The sequence below is a fragment of the Quercus lobata genome, chromosome 9 (genome assembly GCF_001633185.2).
Source record: "Quercus lobata isolate SW786 chromosome 9, ValleyOak3.0 Primary Assembly, whole genome shotgun sequence".
NCBI classification, from domain to species: domain Eukaryota; kingdom Viridiplantae; phylum Streptophyta; class Magnoliopsida; order Fagales; family Fagaceae; genus Quercus; species Quercus lobata.
The window spans coordinates 41,188,665-41,212,189 of NC_044912.1; the positions used below are offsets into that span (position 1 = coordinate 41,188,665).

General features: G+C 37.8%; 1 protein-coding gene across 6 annotated transcripts; it reads right to left on the bottom strand.

Moving 5' to 3' along the window:
* Window positions 1-613: 613 nt before the first annotated feature.
* Window positions 614-22,455, bottom strand: LOC115959637 (probable inactive histone-lysine N-methyltransferase SUVR2). Of its 6 annotated transcripts, XR_004084946.1 has the most exons (13): window positions 22,281-22,455; window positions 21,626-21,687; window positions 19,843-20,077; window positions 19,712-19,747; window positions 19,048-19,609; window positions 9,449-9,687; window positions 8,414-9,244; window positions 7,929-8,191; window positions 6,458-6,524; window positions 6,295-6,345; window positions 5,579-5,675; window positions 2,540-2,707; window positions 614-2,070 (listed from the first exon to the last, which is right to left on the bottom strand). XR_004084946.1 is itself a non-coding variant. In XM_031078102.1 (12 exons), the coding sequence occupies exons 3-12, from the start codon at window positions 20,023-20,025 to the stop codon at window positions 2,042-2,044; spliced, it is 2,358 nt and encodes a 785-aa protein (XP_030933962.1). In that variant the 5' UTR covers window positions 20,026-20,077; window positions 21,626-21,687; window positions 22,281-22,454; the 3' UTR covers window positions 614-2,041. The 6 variants fall into 6 exon arrangements, 3 of the variants coding, with proteins under 3 accessions (XP_030933962.1, XP_030933961.1, XP_030933963.1); XR_004084945.1 differs by having other exon boundaries at window positions 8,414-9,687; window positions 19,843-20,042; XR_004084944.1 differs by having other exon boundaries at window positions 8,414-9,687.
* Between the last annotated feature and the right edge of the window lie 1,070 nt (window positions 22,456-23,525).

Genomic DNA, 23,525 nt, shown 5'->3' on the forward strand with positions numbered 1-23,525 from the left:
GAGTTTCAATCAATAGCATCCGTTCCTTATAATAGCTCTTTATCATTTGATTAAGACACCAATCAGTTTTTGATGTAGGCAGAGATTGAACCCCAGATCTCTTATATAATCAGTAGAGACTTTACTAGTTGAGTTATAATTAAAAAAAAAAGAGCATTTTTTTATGCATGTTGCCAATCTTTGTGATTCTAAGTGAGTAATGGCTCCTTTTGTGTGGTTTCCCAAGAATCCATGATTATAGGAATTTTTACATTTTCATAGCAATAGCCTATAGGTTCTTTTGTAGAACTACAATCAGCTTCATCTTCTTGTTTAATGATATTTCTTGAGATTAAAAAACTCAATCTTGCAAATTTTTTCCATTCGTTTTATTGATGAGGAAAATCGTTTATCCATTTATGAATCCTATTATCCATAAATTACAGAATTTTCTTCTGAAGCTCAGATTTTTCTTCTAAAGCTTGAAGGGTTATATGGCTTGGATCTCTACTTTGACCTTATGTTAGATCATTTAGGAGCCATCGTTTTGAAACCCTTCCAATCAATTAATTTAGGACTTATTTTTGTATCAAAAGGTTTATATACTTCGTAGCTTTGTTTTAAGCTTTTTAAGAAAAACCACAAACTTTTATTAGAAAGAAATCAGACAAAATCAATTAAAAGTACATCATCAATATGTGGAGGAATATCCTTCATCCACACTGAAAAATCACTAACATGTCTCAAATGTTTTGCTAAGCTATGAGCTAAAAATTGCATAATCTACAAGTATGAGAAAGAGATAGAACAAAAGGCATCCATAGACAATTTGCAGTAGAAATTAAGTGTCCAAGGGTAGCAAACGACTCATCTTCACTCCTCAAAGCTTTAATGATAATTTCGGAATCTCCCTCAACAACTGATGACAGTCCTAACTAAAGGCAAAAGTTATAGCTTTAGCAGCAGCCATTGCTTCAACATCATCTGAGGTCGGGGTGAGGCAAACATTTTCTGCCCATGAGGCTAGAACCAGCCCCCGATGATCACGAACGACCACCCCCACACCTGCTGCATTAATGTCCTTGAACAGAGCACCATCAAAATTTACTTTTAAGGAGGAAGCTGGTGAAGGGATCCATCTGACCCTAGGAGAAGTTACTGATGGCTGAGCAGGAGGGAGCGCATGAAGGAAGTCTTGAAGAGCTTGAGAAGCTTGCAGTAGCATTTGAGAAATCGGATAAACTGAATGCTTGAGCCTAATTTCGTCCCTTCTATACCAAACAGTCGAGCACACCAATGCAAAGAGATCCAAATTACGCTCCTCATCTATCACGTGTTGCACCACCTCATTGAAGTTAGAGAACACTTTTGGTTCTTCGGAACAGCCATTGAAGTTAGAGAACACTTTGGTTCTTCGGAACAGCCAGTTAAGATAGCTATTTCCAGGAAAATTTACAGTAAAAAATTTAGATAAGTCTTTTTGTAATATAGACATTTGTTTATAAGTGGTAAATTTAGTAGATGCCCATTTTGTAATAAGGATAAAGGAAAATCATAAATAAAATATCAGCCACTGAAATCAGCTCTAGAGATTGGCATAAATCAAACATCATGTCAAAGGCCAGGGCATATTGAAACGAACGCAGGCAACAATGCAACATCTTCCCCCCTCTTTCCATATTTTGCATCACGTTATACAAGGATCATGGAACAAATCCTAAACATTTCTAACCCATCCAAAGCAGCAACCAGACAAAAATTATAAAGCCATATCGTTTCAGCAGTGCAATAGCCTGAGAGTTAGCACTAGCAGCAAGATTGCCTAGATGGCTGACAACCCTGGACCACCTCTATCTACAAAACAGTTGGGTTAAATGTAAGGCTTTGCATTTAACCCCGTGTTCAACAAAACGAGGTAACCAGCACCCTGATACTCAGCCACTAGACAGCATGGTCGGAGGGGAGCAATTCAGTTCTCTAAAATCTGCTTCATCATTTTTTCTTCTACAGAGCAGAAGGCAATTACAACAAAAAAAGATAGCAGATAGAGCATCCCCACTGTTTATCTTGCAATTGATGCAGATCTAGTTCCTGTGTGAAGATGTGAACATGATCATTAGCAACAGCAGTAGCAACGGTTACCAGGATAATCATGAATCAAAGCAAATATTGGCCATATTTGACAAAACCATTTAAGAAATTTTGATGGCTTTCCTTATTGCACTTATTATAACTCTATAGTGTTTCATACTCTATTTTTTATTATTAAATAATATCACATTCTTAAAAAATACACAAATAATGATCATATGGATCCCCACTAATCATCCACATTGTCAAGAATGCCCAAAACCCTATTTGGTGCCCATCCTTGAAAGCATATTATATACTCTAAATATAAGAAATTTTTTATAAAATAGTAATGACATTTATTTCAATTTTGCAATTCAATGAGCACTAACTAAATGCCACTTCCTCCTTCCATAATAACAAAATGGAGAGATGTTATGGACTCAAAAACAGATTGGGCATGCGTGCAATTTCCTAATTAAAAAATTACCTGCTAATTAATAACTTGCATTATAACATGATAAGCAGGTCCATGCGTTAACGTTTAGTATGAAAAAGGGTTGCCTAATTTTTGGGAGAGCACTAAGGATACCAAATTTAAATCATGAGCTATGATCCCCTATGGCACTCCTGGTTCTCCCCATGTAATAAGAGCATACTGCAAAAGGGAGAATTTTTGGAGAATGAAATCTTCGACAGTAGAGACAATATACACCAATCCATACACTAGCCTGCATAGAGCTTGGCAGATTAACAAAACTAAAATCCATTTAAAATCTGGCTAAAGGCAGAGGAAAAGAAAATTTTGAGTAATAAGTGATTGTCTCAAATCTATTCTGCAACATTCATTTTTTCTTGGTCAATGACTACCAACCAAAGGCAACTTTGGAATTAATCTCCCTGCTATGTTGCTCCCACTATCAACAATGACATGTGGAACACTTATAACTAACTTAGTTTTATCTGACGTCTATCTGACAGTCTCTCCTTAGAATATATAAGCATGTAATATATAAGTCCTAACTTCCAAAATCTGAAGTCTAGTCAATGTCTTACTGGTAACTGCCAACCAAAGGCAACTTTGGAATCAATCTCCCAGCTACGATGCTCCCATTATCAACAATGACATGTGAAACAGTTATAAATAACCTAGTTTCTGATGTCTATTTGGTAGTCTCTCCTTTACAAAATATATAAGGGTGTAATATATAAGTGATAACTTCCAATTCTGAAGTTTCTCTCCTTCCAAAAAGCCTTTAGTATTGCTTTGGATCGACACCAAACAAGAGAAAACAGAACCTAGTAATCAGTACCAAGCTATCAAAGAAGAACTACAATAAATTTTATCACTCAAGCAAATTGTTTAACTATCTCCCATTGGAGTACAATAGGGTGCTTATATAGATTATTAGAACTAAGCCCTAATTCTAATTGACTTAGGAAAGCTCAGTTATTGAATTACAAAAATACCCTTGACTCTTGGGAATATAACAAATACTAATAACTTTATTAACTAACAAGACCTTTCTAAAATCCACTAGACCAATAAAAATACAATTGACATCTAAAGTTATATAAAAATGTATTGAAGTAAAACTGTCTTTGTGCTTCCAGCATCATTCTCTTCTAGTTTTCTCAAAATTTGCTCTCGAGTGTTGAAGTGCTGAAGGATAACAACTCTTGAAACACTTTTGGCAGCATTAAGAACAAAGAAGTTTTCTGTTCCACCATATCATTAAATTTATCCAAAATAATAAAATCAATTAGTGAGGATCTTATCTTGATTCACAAAAACATGATTGTATCGAGTTTTTCCACTTTATGCACCAAGGAGGATCGATCAAACTCATTTTTCACATGTGCACCTCCTATCACTATCTTTTGGTGGCTCAACATTATTGTCTCTCATGTGGGAAGCTTCGCCTTCGTTTCTCTAGGTCATTCTCAGCAATTCCAATGACGCAAGTTGGGTACTAATTTGTTCAAACCATGCAGACAAGTTTTGAAAGGCTTTTTGCTATATTTTATAAGGTTTGCTTAATGGCAGACTAAGAATTGGAACTAGAATCTACACAAGCAATAGTCTTCTTCAAATTGTGCTACTAACTGTTTGTTCTCCCTTGCCATAGATTGTTTATTCAGTCTAGAAATTCATCCGAATGAGATTACGGTAGATATTTCTCTTGATAGTATTGGGATAAATATATCTCTTTTAAGTTTCCCTTTCAGTTTTTACCAATCTTTTTTGGTAGACTTGTCCAGTTGTAGAAGGTTCTTAATTCCGTACCTGTATTTTTAGCTGTACCTATGAGCTTCATTGTGACAAACCCAACCTTCTTATTATCTGATAAACCTATTTGTTCAAAGAATTAGTCCGTCGCATGTAACCAATTAGAGAAAATATATGGGTCTAAAAGACCATCAAATGTGGGTTGTCTCTAATATTACTATGGTTCACTAAAATAAAGTTTCAGCAAATAATTGAATCAAGGACCTGGGCTGTCTTATGCTAATTTGGGCCAACCAGGACCTGCTTGGATGTGGCTTTGGCTGTTTGGACACGCAGACTAGGAATACAACTCCTCAACTACACACAAGCCTAGATGTATGGGCTTTGATACCAAATGACCCTTCAAAGTTCCAAATCACTTTGAGCATGCCAAAAACAACTCCCATGAGATCAAAGAACTGTTGCCCACAATCTCCAAGCTCAATCAAACAGTATCGTGTGGTCGCCGGTGGACTACTAATGATGTCACATTCAGGGTTGTTTTATGAACCCATGCATCGCACGGGCATAGTAAAGGGAAATTTAAAAGGAAATGGACGAAAGGAGCTGAAAAAGTATAGGGAGAAAACGCTGATTTTTTTTTGGTGATAGGTGAAAAAAACAACACTGAACATTGAAGCCAAAAGACCACCAAGCACATTTTCCAGAGGAGTAAGCTACTTATAAGAATACTCTATAAGGGCCAAAACCATAATGTGCCAACAGTATCTATGGTAGAACTCAATATGGTAGAATTTATATTCAGAATATGCACACACATTTCACAAGAAAATACTAGGTTCACCATTCTCTCTCTGATTAAAACCACAGCTTCCACATTAAAGTTTCCTATCCAATAATAATTTCAAAACAAAGGCATATATATGTTGAGAAGTACTGACTCTCAACCAAGATCCTTTTTTATTTTTTAATCAGTGATTCTCAACCAAGATCCTAATCAACACATGCTATTTAGTGAATAACCGAAACTATATTTTTTTGGCAAGGTTATTTCTGAGACTTAACATCCAATACTTCATTGTAAATCCTAGCAAACGCTTAAGAAAAATAAAAGGCAACATTGCATATAATAACATTGCAGAAACATACAAAGTATCTTAGAATCACAAGCAATGAACTAAAGCTACTACAAGTGTGTGAAATCGTTAAGAAGAAAAAAACAACTGTCAATAAGTAGGTGTTTCCAAAAAGAAGGATAAACAAACAGCTTGTATCAGAAAATTGATGAAATATGCTTACTAATTGAACGCTTCATGTTAATGCAGTGCTTGCTACCACATAGGCATTGGAATGCCTTGACAGGTTGACCATCGTCGTCAAGGTAAATGCTATAATCCTGCAGACACATCATGTATAGCAACTCAATAGAGGGCAAATAAAGATTACCCATGGATTTATTGCATACATAAGATAAGCTCAAGGTTGGTTTATTATTTATACTAGTATGAAATTAGTTCAAATCACCAGATAGAACAATACCACTGAATCTACATATCCAAAGAGAAAACCAGGACCATGTTGCATGACTGAATGTCAAACTAATGTATGCAAGCACATGCACCAAAACATAAAAAGTCAAAGGCTTGTAGACATTGTTGGGTTGCTTTTCTAACCTAAACCCAAACAGTAAGAGGAACATGAAAATACACATCTCATACCATACATAAAACATAATTTTGTTTCAATTGTAAGCTCTTAAAACCAATATACTATGTCAATGTCCATTTGGTGGCAATGTAAGTGCTATGACACATCTCGTACATGCATGAAACATAATTTTGTTTCAACCATGAGCTCTTAAAAACTGAAATACTATGCCGATGTCCTTCATTTAGTGGCAATATAAAAGAACATGTGCTACAAAAATCTAAACCAAATCGTGTTATATTTTTTAATAAGTAAAAGCATATCATGTAGACCATGAGCAATATTGTATTGATCAAAAACCTACTCACCCAAGTGAGCTCTTCCAACGCAGCAACCATTCTTGTTGTGAAGAAAGCAAGCTACACAAGAAAAAAATACTCCATTAGACTTGCTACAATACAAAATTGAGTCTCCTATCACCAAGCAAGGGCATCGCATTAGATGCAAATAAAAGTTTCAGAGATTCCATACATGGTAGTAGGTAAGATCCGGGGTCTCCACTTTAACAGGGATCTCAATCAAGTTTGCATCCCAACACCTAGTGAAATGGAGAACAAAATGATCAGATATTCTGAAAATGAATTTTTATAACCTGGTAAAGCATTTGTCTAGCTAGTAAAGGAACAAGCCACAATTTGCCACCATCAATTTCAAAAAGATAGCATGAATTCTTTTTTTTGGATAAATAAGAATATTTTCTGATAAGTAACAGTATTTATTTATTTTTGATAAGTAACAATGTTTATTAAATAAAAACTCATAGCCAAGTACATGGAGTGTACTATTTGTACATTAAAATAAAGTTCTTAAGTACAATGATCAAGAAAATTTAAGAGCAGAAAAGGAAGATTCGCCTATAGCTAGCATCCACTCATACAAAGATTTGGAAAACAGTTTCAGATCCAGAATAGTCCTCTCACATCCCCCTCAAAGCAGCGAGCATTCCTTTCCGTCCAAAGACACCTCATTAAAAAGTGGGGAACCACCCTCCAAATTTCTATATGCTGAATTAGTAACCACCCTTGCCAACAAGTTAACAGCTCTAGAAAGGATAAATATTAATTTATTTTAATAAAGTAGACAAGACAGTTGACTCACACACACACACACAAAGTGGACAGGATAGCATGCAGTCTTCTCATATGCTGTCTTATATCGGGTCGTACATCATTCAATCAAAAAAAATTTCTGCTATCCATTGATCATTAATGTGTCCTCTGCACAAGATACTATGCTGCCAAGGGAGGAAGGAAGGAGCATTTTAATTAGTCCCTTCAGCTACTATGCTTCCTGTGACAGTTCAAATGGAGCCATTTTCAGATGGAAATCTTCAACTGTCAGCTCTATGTCATGGTCAAATAGTCTTCTTAGTGTAAGAATCCTAGAACTCAGGAGACACCCTCAAAAACTCTCAGGTCCACTCAACTTTTCCAGGGGACAGCCAGGTCCTCTTCTGTGTTATCAGCACAGCCTGCTTTTATTATGCCATACCATAATATCTGTTATATTAATATAAATTATCATTGGGTGCTGACCCCTATAAATATATATATATATACACACACACATATTGCATTTTATCTACAGAAAGTTCTGACAATATCTTGGTGCAAGGAATTAAGTATTTGAGGAATTCTTATTCATTCAAAAAAAAAAAATTTCAATATTCATGCTCTTCTGATGGGAGAAGGGAGCTTGTCTACTGCATCTTTTCTGATTGTGAATAATAAAGTACCACAAAAATAATAAATAAGGATTCTCATTTAATATTTCAAAACAAGCACAGACAAGCCAGGTACCTAATTCATGGGTGCATTCATAGCAGCACCTTCACTGAACTAATTAAATGAAGTATGTAAAGTTTAGTATTAACAAAAAAATAAACAGAAATATACAAATAGATAGAGAGAGGCCACAGTGTGGTTGAGGTTTAAGCATATACCTATGGTTAATGAATCTAGCAACATTGCCAAAATATGTTGCATCCAAACAGAGAGCTTCTTCATTCTTTAGAACCCCTGAACCCCAGTCTGCATCTAATAGCACCGAGTAGGTATGTTTCCCACTTTTCTTACTCTCTGTGTTCCTCTCAAACAACTCAGTGTTGGTTAGTATTTCTCCGACATACTCACACACAAATGCACCTTTTGGAAGGTCCTCTAGCGTTCGGAGACCCCACCCTTTACCTTCAGAAGTGCAAAACACCTGAAATACAGAAAGAAATAATCATGGAAGCTGCATATTAAAGAATTAGGTGGTATTCCATGAGCAATTATAGGGCATTCCAAGAGCAAAGATTAAGAATAATGAGATACAAATATCTACACAAAGATCATACAAATACAAATGATTATTACAACATTAGCATAGAAAAATAACAGTGTAACTTCAAATTCTAGTGGAAAAAACTAAGCCACAATTCCCCACCTGCAACTTGCATGTAATGCCACGCTGAACCACTCGATTTCCACAGTTTCTACTGCAGCCGCATTTGCTCCAGCATTCATTGATAAATTTCCTCCTTAAGTGACCTTTGCATGGTTCTAAACAGTCATCATTCCTCAGTCTTCGAATTGGGCATTCTCTACAATACAAGTGCTGTTGTCTTTGCGGGTCACGAGTCATGGAGATGCACTCTTCCAAGAATTCTTCCCTAAGAAGGCCGTCTTTTGTGTATGCAAACTGGCCTCCAGTTTCATTTGCACAGGGACAAGGTGTGGATAAGGAAAGGCAATCACCCAAACAAGCCATACAACAATCCTCATCTCTGATATGAGAGAGTGTGAAGTTGACATGAGCATTCTCAAAAACAAGGTTTTGAGGTATATACATAAAGGCTGGTAGACAGTCATTGTTGATTTCATTGACCCATGAAATGTTGACCCTTTCTTCTCCTTTTGTTAGGTCATTAGCATCATATATAGACCTGACATCACTAGGAGTTATTTGAAATTGTGGGACAACCACCAAACTACACGAATTTGTTAATTGATTGTTTTCAGATTCCTTTTCACTTTCACTTTCAGCACCACCATTCACATTCATCTTCTTACTGGCTTGTATGTCGCTACCAGGTCCATTCAAAGATGATGGAACTCTTGGGGGAGACACTGCAGCAGAGCATTGAACATTGGCTGATCCATTTGGAGTACAGGATGGAGTGCACAAACTTTGTTCATTGCCTCCAATCCCCAAAGAATCCCGCACAGAAGATTTCTTCAATACATCCAGGGTCGGAATTATATTTAGTGATCCTTCCTGCGATTCATCAGTGGAATCAGTTGCCAATTGCAAGAAGCACGCACACATATCGTTCAACAGATTCACGACAGAAAAATTTGGGTCAATGATTTTATATGTCCGCAAACATTTATCCTCCATCAGTTTTATAACCTCATCTCGACTAGGCAAATGGAAATCTGGCCTTCCAAGAGTGGAGTTGCAGCTCAGAGAAATTTTTACCTCTCCTGTGGGCGAGGAGCCAATCTCCAAATTAGCAGGAGATTCCTCCGGGACAGTTGAAAGCTTGCAGTTGGTTTCCCTCTCACTGGATGAAGCTAGAATACCATCAACTGAAGAACCCAACTTACCTGGGACGCTAGAATTTCCTTCATTTAAGCATTGGGATGCTGGAATTTCTGGACAACCTTGTTTTTCAACTGTATCATTCCCAACTGAAGCACCTAACTTGCTCGAGGGATCTGTAAGAAAAACAACCTGTTAGTAGAGTATGAATTGCACTTTTAATATCCAACAGAATTCATCCAACAGCACCAAGCCTTTTATTTCAATGCTTAGCTGTCATTTACATGTCTCATTCACGGTTCATATTACTCAGATTATTATTGATCCAACCATTAGAAGCAAACCAAAGCATGATAAATCTAATAAGACTTTGTCTAGTGTGCTTGTGGTGGGTTAAGGTTACAGAGGATTTATGGATCTAGGGTTAATTACTTAAAAGAAGGATTTCATAGGGAAAAAACATATATGTAATTTAGGGTTAAACAAAAGTAAGAAGAAACTGAAAAATTGAATTCCTACATGGTCTGTAAACAGTATATGTGTGTATAGAGAACATGAACAGTACATGTGAATAGTGCACATGAACAGTACATCAAGAAGAGAAGAAAAAGGGAGAAAAAATAAAATAAGTCCTACTTGTCTTAATACTCAAAAAACCATACTTTATAGATCAACTTCTTATTCGAACAAAATAAGACACTCATATAGCCCCCTAAATCTTAACTTCTCCTAATAGCAATCAAGACTTCTACTTTGACCAGAAAAGCCCACACATAAAGACCCAAAAACTATATTAATAATTAAAATCCAAGGCCCACAACCATGGCCCATAGCTAATAATTTCAAAAGTACTAAAATATCCTTGACTCTAGAATAACCAAAAAAACGTAAAATAAAATACTCATAACCCATTTAGCTACATAGGCACTTATTTTTAGGTTTCACTTAATCATAAGCTTCCAAATGGGATATTTATTCTCTAACCATGCATGCTATGGTTGCAGCATCACTTTGATTACCTAACTAGACCAATATTGTCACTTTTTATACATAGAATGAAAGCACGCATGCATGTTTGTCCAAAAATCACTATGTCACCACCATATGTAAAGCCCATTAATCAAATCAGATTAACTTAGTTGTAGAAGCTCAAGTGGCCCAGACCTACAGGGTAATAAACTATCCAAATAGAGAAGGTTGACCAATAATAATTGAGAAAAATAAGTTTGTACACTGAATAAAAAATGACAAAAAGCTTGCCATCAATTTTTTTATTTATTTTAAATGTAACAATAAAATAGCAAAAGTTGCCACAAAACATAAAATTTTAATAAGAAATGATGAACAGCTTAAAGCCAGATCCCATAAACTTAATTTCCTTTTTCAGTAATGAGATGTCATCAATATAGACCACTCATAAGGGGTTTTTAATGAAGGCCTTAGGAACAAAAGGAGAAAAATAGATCACGCAAAAACATGGGAAGGGGAAGGGTGGATTTTGCTATCACTATCTTCTTAGGCTGAAATCATGTGTTTGATTCTGTATCAAACTTCATGCCTAATTCATGATATGTCAAACAAATTCACACATACAGACCAAAAAACACTAAATACCAAACTTTGGTAGAAGTGGCTCAGTATTGTCACAAACCGATAATGGCAGGCTTCTCTAATTCTAGTTGTAGAAGCTTGTGTAGCCCAAATCTACAGGGTAGAAAACTATCTTAATGGAGAAGAGTGACCAATAATAATGGAAAAAATAAGGTAGCAGTATTGAATCAAAAATAACATAAAGCTTCTCGAATTTAATTTTTGAAATGCAACAATAAAATAGCGAAGGTTGCAACAAAACATAAAGGATAATAAGAAATTATGAACAGCTTAAAGTAAGGTCCCATCAACTTAAGTATCTTTTCCAGAAACGAGATGTCACCAATATAGACCACTCATGAAGGGTCTAATGAAGACCCAGGAACAAAAGGAGAAAAATAAATCATGCAGGACATGGGAAAGGGGCAGAGGGGGTGAAGTTTTCTGTCACTATCTTCTTAGGTAAAGTTGTGTTTTATTCTGTAACAAACTTCACGCCTAATTCATGTTATGTCAATCAAATTCACACATATACAGACCCAAAAAAACTATAAGCCAAGCTTCGGAAGAAGTCGCCCAGAGTTGTCACAAATCAATATCGGCAGGCTAAGCCCTCTGATTTTGTTTCAGGAAGTGTGGATGATGGAAGTGAAACCCACTAAACAATATGTTCAAAACTGTGGATGATGAGAGCGGAGCCTACTATCAATTAAATACACAAAAAGATAAATATAATCATAAAAACTATTTATATAAATCAAGTAGAAACTCATTATGGGAAGATCAATACCTTGTTGAGAACCTCAAGTTGAGATATGAGTGAAACTCAACCAAGGTATTAAGTAAATAGTAATTAAACCCAGTGGCTTTGTATCCATAGATCTTATCTCACACTCCACCTTGCTCTTATAAGAGGAGGAGGTGCCATTTGAGCTAAACAATTTTTTTATGGGTCTTGAACCCACAATCTCTCCCTCCATACCACTATTATAGGTGAAAGAAGTGCTAGTTGAGCCATAGCTTATTGTAATAGTAATATCTAATCTCCTTATGTTCAAAGAACAATTGAACATATAGACACTAGAAAGAAAACATGATACAAATAATGGATACATTCAAGTTTAAAATAGTCCAAACACTAAAATGTATCATAAGATTCAATACTTTTTTTTTGATAAGTAATAAGAATTTTATTAATCAAACTGAAAAATAGAAGAAAGCAAGTACAAGGTGTTCATGATGGTGAACACAAAGAAATGCTACAAACAAACAAACAGCAACAAACAAACAAACAGCACCAAACAACAAAAATAAACTTAATGAGCAATACTAAGAGACGAAATAAACTCCAAGATAGTGGAACAATCTGAGAAGCCCCAACATCTAGCCCAATCAAATAAAGTCTTTTGGCATAGCGCTTGTAACTGAACCAAGGATTTCTCGGTATCCTCAAAAGAGCGCCGATTTCTTTCCGTCCAAACAATTCACATCAAACAGCCAGGAACCATATTCCAAATGTCTGAATTAAATTTTCCCAGCCAAAAACTCCAACAATACACCAAACTTTCCACAGAACCTGGCATGACCCATTGCGTCCCAAAGATTTGAAACATATAAACCCACAAAGAGTGAGCTATAGGACAGTGGAGGAGAAGATGATCCACCGTTTCCTCATTCCGATGACACAAACAACACCAATTCACCAAAATGCGACCCCTAAGCATAAGATTATCCAATGTAAGGATCTGCCCATGAACCGCTGTCCACACAAAAAAAGTGACCCTCTTAGGAATTTTAGCTTTCCAAACACCCTTCCACGGAAAAATGGATACAACTGCACCCCTAATGGTATTATAATAGGACCTGGTATCAAATTTGCCATTCCCTTTGAGACACCAATGAGAAGTGTCACTCCCACCTCCCCTAGGGATTCGAGGTTGAATGCACTCAAGGAAAGAGTAGGCATCCTCTAATTCCCTTTCATGAAAATCCCTATGAAATCTCAAATTCCAAATTCTAACATTACCATCCTCCTGGTAGCATACTACATCCGAGATGCAAGCTTCTTTATCATTAGAACACACATACAACTGAGGATAGAGCCTTTTTAGTGAGTAATCTCCAACCCATTTATCATGCCAGAAAAGAATACGAGTGCCATCACCCACCACTAAGGCCACATTTTTGGAGAAACTCTCCCAACCATCATGAATACCACGCCACAAACCGCATCCGTGAGCCCTTCTGCATAAATTAGTAGTCCACCCCCCTTGACCCTCTCCATATTTGTATGCAATAACCCTTCTCCAAAGACGAGTTTCTTCTCGACCAAACCTCCATAACCATTTCCCTAACAAGGCTTTATTGAAATGCACTAACTTCCTGATCCCCAAACCACCTGTCTCTAACGGAAAACACACCTTCTCCCAAGCCACCAAAGAATATTTAAAACACTCCTCAGAAGTTCCCCATAAAAAATTTCTCTGAATCCACTCCAATCTATCAGCCACAGCTACAGGGATGACAAATAAAGATAGATAGTATGTAGGAAGGCAAGAAAGAGTACTCTTCACCAGGGTAAGTCTCCCCCCCTTCGATAAATAAAGACGCTTCCAACTAGAAAGTTTCTTCTCCATCCTCTCCAAAATAGGATTCCACACAGATGCTGTTTTGAATGGGGTTCCCAACGGCATTCCCAAGTATTTCATAGGCAGACTACCCACCCTACAGCGAAGAATGGAAGCCAAAGCATCTACATTTCCAACCTCCCCCACCGGAACAATCTCACTCTTCCCCACATTAACTTTCAAACCAGTAAATGCTTGGAAACAAGTCAAAGCCAGCCTAATAGATAACAGCTGTTCTCTAGAAGCATCACAAAACAATATGGTATCATCTGCGAACAGCAAGTGTGAAATGCGTACCCCTATAGAGTTAGATGGCCCCACATGAAAACCACGAAGCAAACCACGATCCTCAGTTTTCTTCAAAATCCTACAAAGAACCTCCATAACAAGAAGGAAGAGAAGAGGGGACAATGGATCACCTTGTCTCAACCCACGAGAGCTTCCAAAAAAGCCTACCGGAGAACCATTCACAATAATAGAGAAGCGAACCGTACTTATACAAGCCTTAATCCATCCCCTCCATTTCACCCCAAAACCCATCCTATCCAACAGATAGAACAATGCATCCCAATTCACATGATCATAGGCTTTCTCAATGTCTAATTTGCAAACCACCCTGGGAACATGGCTCTTCAATCTGCTGTCTAGGCACTCATTAGCAATAAGCACTGAATCCAAAATTTGTCTCCCACCAACGAAAGCATTTTGAGACTCAGAGATGAGACTATCTAGCACCACCTTCAATCTATTTGCCAACACCTTAGACAGCAGCTTGTACACACTCCCAACCAAACTAATAGGCCGAAAGTCCTTAACATCAAAAGCATTATTTTTCTTGGGGATTAGAGTGAGAAACGAGGCATTTAAAGAACGTTCAAACACTGAATACCTATGAAAGTGCTTAAAAACAGCCATGACATCCACCTCCACCACACTCCAACATTTTTGAAAAAAAGCCATAGTGAAGCCATCTGGACCTGGAGCTTTATCCCCCTCCATCTCCATCAAAACCTGGGTAACCTCTTCTTTAGAGAACTCCTTCTCCAAGGACATCCTCTCATCCTCTCCAATGCAAGCAAAATCTAGTCCATCCACAGTTGGACGCCATGTATCTGTCTCAGTGTATAGGTTTTGATAGAACTGAACCACTTGAGCTTGAACAGATGACCCATCCTCATATAAGACACCATCAACCTCGATGCTTTTAATGTGATTAGCTCTTCTATGAGAGTTCGCTAATCTATGAAAGAACCGGGTGTTGTTATCTCCCTCCTTCACATACAAAGCCCGAGACTTTTGTCTCCAAAAAGTCTCTTCTAAAGCAGCTACAGCTGCAATATCTCCTTTAACCTGAGTACGGCGGGATGCTTCCTCATTTGAGAGGCCCAACAATTCTTCCTTAGCATCAAGCCCCAATAATTCAGACAGCAAACACTTCTTCCTAAAGGCCAAATCTCCAAAATCCTCCTTATTCCACTTCTTAAGGTCTTCTTTAAGAGACTTTAATTTTTGAGCTAGGACGAAACTTGGGGAGCCCATAAAGCTATACCCCTCCCACCAATGTTTAACTCTCTCCACAAAACCCTCAACTTTGAGCCACATATTCTCAAACTTAAAAGCACATCGCCCCTTACCCACTCCCCCAGCTTCTACCAAAAGCGGACAATGATCAGAAATAACACGAGGGAGCACCCTTTGTGACACATTCCCGAAATGATCCACCCAATCCACAGATACTAGAGTCCTGTCAATACGGGACATAGCTTGCGACTCAGCATCTCTAAACCAGGTGAAAGCAGCCCCATCCAATGGTAAATCCACTAGATAATTGCTCTCAATAAAGTCCGAGAATGCAAACATGGCTGGGCTAAAAGACTCACAACCAAGCCTCTCACAAGGGTATCTAATAATGTTAAAATCACCAAATAAAAACCAAGCTGTGTTCCACCTAACACGAACCCTGGACAGCTCCACCCACAAAGCAGCCCTATTGTGATCAGCATTAGGACCATAAAGACCAGTGCAGACCCATTCAAAACCGTCCAAAACTCCCCTAAGAAGAACACTAACAGAGAACTGACCAATAGAAATATCAATTTTTTCGACCACCCGTTTATCCCAAATCAGCACAACCCCCCCAGATGTTTGAACCGCATCCAGAACCGCCCAATCAATGAAGGGACTACCCCATAAGCTCCGCACAAGAGCAGAATTTAAAGAAGCAAGTTTAGTTTCTTGCAAACAAACAACATCACATCTCCATTCCTTCAAAAGATTCTTACACACCTCCCTCTTCTGGGGGTTATTTAACCCCCTAACATTCCAAGAAAGAAGTCTTAAGGACATTGATAACTACCAATAGCCCCTGAACCAGATGACAAACCTCTGTTCCGAGAGTAAGTCCTTTCACAATTTACTGAAGAAAACAAACCCCGCAATTCCCTAAGACCTTTCTGTCCAGCTTTATCAGGTCGCCTAAAACAACCTTCTTGGACTACCTCAAGACACTCCTGCTCTAATAATCGAAATAAAGCCACACACTGAGCCTCATGTTTAACAATAGGAAAGCCCACCATTTTGCAGAAGCTCTTCATCATTGTAGACACCCATTTTGAGTGTTCCGCCTCTGATGCAACAATCTCACCTTCCTCCGCCACTCTAGGGACCCAACAAGCCAACGGAACACACTCTAGTGGACTGCTGTTGTTCTCCCCATTACCCAAACCTCTGGTAACAGCCCCACTAAGCCCCTCAGATTCACAAATGCGCAAACCGTCGGCATTCACAACTACCGACGCTGACATACCTGTTTGGGAGTCACACCCCTCAATGTCACTTAGGCTTTGGACCTCCGAAAGAACTTCGTCCACCTCCTCAGACCAAGGGTCCCCCTCCCTACCCAAATGGTTCAGTGGAGAAAACTGATTGGACACCATCCACTGTTGCCGATGGAGAGGATTACCACTTACAGAGATGGTATCCATCGACAACACCACCGGGTGTGGACCCATCTCCATTCCTTCGAGCTGCCCAGGACTGGTTAAGTCCACTTTTTGCCTCTGGTCTTCCCCAATCTGCCTCACCGCCACCCGATCAGAATGGGAAGCCACCGAGACTGGGGCGAGAACCTCCGGGACAGGGCAAGAAATACTTTCAGCCCTCAACGGAACCTCAGAAACCACCGTCGGAGCTTCGGGAGCCACCGTCGGAACCTCGGGAATCACCGTCATAGCCTCAGGAACCACCGCCGGCACCTCCGGAACCACCATCGGCTCCATCGCCGCTACCCCAAGTGCCGTCGAGGTCCCGCCTGACCCACTCATGCCGTTATCGCAAACCAGAGACTCGTTCAACCCATTTGGATCTAAGATTGCCTCTAAATGGGTTTTAACAAATGGGTAAGCTAAGTGGGCTTGGGCTCGAGCTTGGACATGGGCATGGGCTTGGGCTTGGGCTTGGGTTTGGGTCTGAGAAACCACAGGCCCCACTACCGTAGGCCATTGTGATTTCACTGGGTCCGTCCATGAAACAACTCTTTTGCCTACTGGGTTCCCACTTTTAATGGGCTTAAGAGAATTCTGTGGGTTCAACCAAGACACCACTCTTTTACCCCCTTCAGGTACAGACACTTTCAGCGCCAAAATGTCAGTAGTCAACTTAAACAAGAAATCACGCGTGGGTTTGCCATTTTTGTTAGAAACTGTCACCACCGTTTCACCCTTGAGCACGTTATGTCCCAAAATAGCACTAGAATTTTCAAAATTCCTTAATTTCCGCTGGTTGCCAGTTTTGATCAGTTTCTTTCCATCCTGGCCACCACCAGCCGACGGACCACCACCATCATCTCCAACGGAATTCCTCCCTTCCACCTGAGTAGTGTTAGAACCAGATAGAAAACTATCTAATTCTTTTGAAAACAAACACCACCCAGCCCGGTTTGAACTCGCAAGAACCATAACACAACCACGTCGAGTTCCACCAAAGAACACAGCAATGTCCACAAAAATACCAGCCTTATTCGACCTTCCCCGGAATTCACAAAACTTATTGTTATCTCTATATCGTTTATAAAACAATTCCTTACCTGGAACCCAATCACGGATATCGGCAAAACAAGAGAGAATCCATTTCAAACCCTTACGACTCAGCCAAACGGAATTTTTAATATTCCGACGACTTTCGTGTATAGCATAAGAGTCAGCCCTTCCTCCGTCAAAGGAGAATGAAAAGGATTTGGAGTCAATGCGAAAATAACCTTTACTGCCCCCCCTGACCTGGGGAGAAGGTTTGAGAGCTGAGTTGGGGAGAGGGACAAAGTTGGGAGGAGGTGTGGGTGAAAAGGTAGTGGTTGGTGTAGGCACTAAAGGTTGATGTAACGGCAGGACCGAGGAGGATGGGGTGGGCAGTGAAGAAGTAAGAGGTGGGCATAAAGGGTGGTATGGCAAAAAACCAAAAGGTGATGGAAACGGTAAAGGAAAGAACCCAGGGAATTGAGGAGATGACTGGTTGTGAGGCAGTGGTAGAGAGGGGAGCAGAGGAGGGAAGGGTGAAGGCTGTGTGGCAGGGAGGGAGGTGGTGGTGAGAAGGGTAGGGGGGGGCTGCATGGTGGCCACGTTAGCCTAAGGGGAAGGGAACAACAACAACAACAACCAAACAAAGAGAAAAGTGCATGCATATATGCATCAAAATTAACAAACACAAATGACATATGCAGCTGCCTCTGTTAAGTCTTAATTATGGTAATTTGAAAATATATATATATATATAGAGAGAGAGAGAGAACTATCCCATTTTCCCCACTTTTTCAATAACTTTGGCAAGTCCGTTTGGCATAGCTAAATTGTTCATTGGCTTATTTGGCTTAAAAAATAAACAGTGTAAAAGTGCAGTTGTAGCTAGGCAAAATATCGAGGCTTTAAGAAAGCTTATAAGCTTATAAAAATGCACACTCAAGATAGGGCTAGAAAGTTTGCATATATAGCTCGTACAAATTTACCGCATTAATGAGTTGATGCGTCTAATCACATTAGCCACACATCTATGGAAATTGCTGCAGTGGAATCAAAGCATTCAAAATTTCAGGCTACTCATTGTAGGCTCGCTGTAATGCAACTAAGCCATTAAGTATATAACACCAATCTATAATGTCATCAAATTTACAGCTCCAGTTTCCAACTATCTATAGGGATGCATAAGATAAGACACAATGTCATTATATATGCTCACAGTTAAAAACATTGCCACTGAGATGTCATACTCATTCTAACAAAATGGCAAGAAAAAAAAAAGAAATATTCATCCAGGGGAATGGAGATGCACCTGGATGGATCACTGCAATAGGAACCTCATAGCGTGACACATCATTATTATATGTATCATCAGTAAAGGGCTCATCTTTTGGCGTTATCAATGCATGAATATCAGGAGCCTTCTGCTTGGGCAAAAGAACAATGCCTGGCTCAACAGTTGGCTCTTTAATGCGCACAGCATGAGATGCTCTCTCAGACATAGGTCTTTTCCCTAGAGAAGCAACTTGAGGTATGAGAGGTTGCTTGCCCTTGTTAATAATACCACGTTGGGGTGAGATTGGTTGATGATGAGGTGAGATTGGTTGACGGGGTGAGATTGGTTGATGATGAGGTGAGATTGGTTGACGGGGAGAGATTGGTTGATGGGGTGAGATTGGTTGAGGCTGCTGCTGCAAACAAGTTTTGGGTAGTTCATCCTCCTCCACTTTAGGCCTTTTAAACGAACTTGTACCCGCACTATGGTTGCTGGCATTCACTGGAGGTGAAACCTGACTTTGGCTTCTTAAGCGCAACCTCTTTAGAGGACGTTCAGGTTCATCATGCACCTGAGTTTCTTCCTCCAAATCATCCTCCTGTTAAAGGGAAGTAGGCAGGTTAGCAGATATGAGCAAAAAAATGAGTAGACAACCCAAAATAAACAACATCATTGCAAGGAATAAAAATGAGTTACATACATCAGCATTGTTACATATCTTCCTCTTCTCCACAGCCTGATTGATAGGATCAACGTTAGATAAGCATACATGTGAGAGAAAGAAAAATAAGGTTAAAATAGACCCAACTAAATTCTAAGTGAGAATTGTACCTCATTTTCATCCTCTTCAAATACAGCATCTGCAAGAACTCTATAATTTTCTTCTTCAATAAGTTGCCAGTTTTTATCATACAATTTTAGAAGTTTTTTTAATACTGGTTTAACTTTATCTTCTTTAACTCCAATATCCTTCATAGCACGAAAGGCCGCTGCAACTTTTGGATTTGGAGCCATTGATGATCATCCACCAGCTATTATACCAGAGATAGACAAATGCCAAATACACCTAAATTTTCCAAAGTATATGAGTATGGGGAGGGGGAAAAAGCATCCTAAAAACAAGTCCAAAAATTTTTTCAAAAGTTTTTTTTTTTTTTTTTTTTTGGGTTATTGGTAAAAGTAAAATTAAATTGCTATGGTGGAGAAGAAAACAGAAACTCTGTTTTAAACACTTGTCAAGATACTGAAAGTGAAACAAGGAAATAACCATAGAGAAAACAGAATAAAACACACACAAAAAAAGGGAAAGAGTACCAACTGAAAGAAAATACAGTATATTTTGCCCCTTTAGAGAAGTAGATTTAATATTGACCCTAAAATGCATCATCCTTGAGACATGTCAAGACCCAAAAATAGTATTTATTAAAAATCATCTTATTTTCTCATTCTACATGTTCTAGTCAAAGATAACATTCTTACTTATCAAAAAAGCATCAAGATAACATTCTTAAAATGGGATCAATCACAAGATATCAACTCAGGAAAAATATCTTTTCAAGTTGGAAAACACCAAATATCAATTTATAGTTGATTGGGGTCTGTCTTTACATAAACTAGAATTGTTTACCATTGCCTTGGCCAAAGCGTGCCAGTTTCACTTAAAGAAATATCAATTTATATTTATTAGTTTGTTTTGCAATGGCTTTCCAAGGTAACAAAAACCAAACATCAATATGTATTTCTCAATTTGTTCTCAGCAAATAAATGCTGCATGTGCACGGTGCACTTGTCATTTCCCAATGCTTTTAAGGAAACCACCACGCAACAGAGAGATTTGATTATTCCGAACTTGATAAATATGAATTTCGTATCACTTCAAAGTCTTTCTGTATTCATGACCTTTCATCACTTTCATACTCCACAGCAACTAAAAAACTCCCTCTTAATTCACTAGAAATCAGTTGCATAGCTAACTAAAGAAAAGAAGAAAACACTAGCAATTTCACATTTTGAATTAGAAATAAATACGTGAAACACAATCCATAACATACAATACTTCTTTACTTGGTCTCCTGTATGGGAAGAACCAAGGCTCGACTCCCCCCTCCCCAACTTTTAAAACAATTGAATAATAAAACTTATAAATAAATAAAAGGCTAAAATATTTTTTTGTCCCTAAAGTTGGCATAAAGTTTTCTTTTTCTGTCCCTAAACTTTGTAAAGAGCCTTTTTCAATAATTTAGGGGCGAAAATAGCAACAACAAAAATATACTTTTTAAAGTTTTAAGACAGAGAGTGAAACATTTTCAATAGTTTAAAGTAAAAACAAAATTCATTCAAACTTCAGGAACGAAAACAATATTTTAACCAAAAGAAAAGAAGAGGATGGTTGATCTTTATCACAGCTTCTAAACCTCACCATAAAAGAAATTAACTAAAAAATTAGTTTAACGTGGGTACGTAATTCATAAAATCACAATTACAAAGGTGCAAAAAGCACTTAATTTGGGGTAATAAATTAACCAACATCGCTTTTGGAAGATTATTCACACAAACATACACTCAAAAAAAGTAACATGCAAAAAGAACTATATCAAATTAAGAATATTCTTACCAAACCCAAATCCTCTCCAAGTTTGATCCTTGATCTCAAGCCATCACCACCTGAAAATTACCCTAAAACCCACAAAGAGAAAAATATTAATTAAGCTTAAAAACAACAAGTATAATACATTCTTGTGAAAAATAACAAAAACTAGAGTAACAATTTTGTTTTCTTTTGAAACATTTTCTCAGCAACCAAACAACGTGATCGTAGGGAAATAAACACAAACGTTTTCACCACAAAAAATAAATAAATAAATTACCGTAAAACCCACAGAGAGAGAGAGAGATGCACACACACACACACACAATGAAGCTTTAGAAACAACAAGTGTAACAAATTTGTGTTCTTTGGGTACATTTTCTCAGCAACCAAACAGAGACAGAAATGCAGTCAGCAAGAAAACCTGGAAAAAGGACCAAACAAGACCGATGGTATGGAAACAAACACAAACATTTTCAAACAAAAAATCAAAAACAGCTAAAGCTGCAAGAAAAACCTAGAAAGAACCAAATTGTACGGAAACAAACAACACTTTTAAAAAATTTGGAAGCATTTTTTGAAAAAAAAAAAAAAGAAAACCTTTAATTTCTTGTGTGAAAGAAATTGAAAACAAAAAAATAGCTTTAAGAATGTGAAATATTTTGGAAGCAAAAAAGTTTACCAGCATTTTAGGGAGAGAGTGAGAGTTTCTGAAAGGGTTTTTTGTTGTGCAGAGACATTAGGGCACCAGAAAAGAGGAAATTTTTGGTCTTTTTTGATTTTTGAGAGAGCGAGCGAAAGTGAGAAATAGAGAGACTACAGTGTCACACTCAAGGACTCTCAGCTGAGAGAAGCCCCCATTGAGATTATTTTAGTATTTTCTATTTGCGTCCAGGGGAGAATCAGAATATATGTCACGCGCCTTGGAAGCGCGTGTTGAGCACTGATCGGAGATGTTGGAGAAAGAGCCTGTTAATGATTTTTTCAAATGGGAAATGAACTAGCTTAGGGGAGCTGTTAACGGGTGTACAGCACCCGTTAAAGTTATAAAATTTAAAATAAATTATTCACTTTCTTTTTTTTTAATATGAAAAAAATTGAATATGTATTAAATGTGTGTCAATTTAGATGGAAAAAGTCAAATCATTTTATGATAAAACAGAACTTAATAATAAAACTTTGGCAATTTTCTATGCAGGTGGCAATTTTCCACCTGCATAGGAAATTGTCAAAGTTTTATTTTTCAGCTATGTTTGTGATTGCTACCTGCATAGAAAATTGTCAAAATTTTATTTTTTAGCTGTATTTTATCACAAAATGATTTGATTTTCTCCATTTAAACCGACACACATTTAATACATATTTAGTTTTTTTCACATTTCTAAAAAAAGTGAATAATTTATTTTAAATTTTATCACATTAACGGGTACTGTACAGCATCCGTTAACGACACCCTTTCAAGTTTTAAAATTTTTGGATTGTGCGTGATGCAGGAAGGCGCGTTATTGTACGCGCGTTGTGCGAGAGTGGTGCATCGGAATTAGAGGCAACGGGCTTTGAGTGAGTGCGTGGGAATTGGTGATAGAATGGGCTTTCAAAGAGTAAATAAAGTTTAATAAGGCACAGAGACAACAGTGAACAGTCCCTTCGGGAATCCTTTTGAGAACCGTTACATTTCCTTAAATAGGGGGAATTATTACTTTTCATGTTTTTTTTTTGTTTTTTATGATTATTACTTTCATAGTTTATACTTCATACTTCTATTTTTATTTTGAATCTATTGCAATAAATCATATCAATAATTAGGAAGAAAAACTTCTTAAGACTATTGTTTTCTCTAAAATTATAGGCCTTTGAGATTTTTGATAACTCAATAAGTAAGAACATTTGTATTAATTTGTGTAAAAAAAATTTGTCTATTTTAACA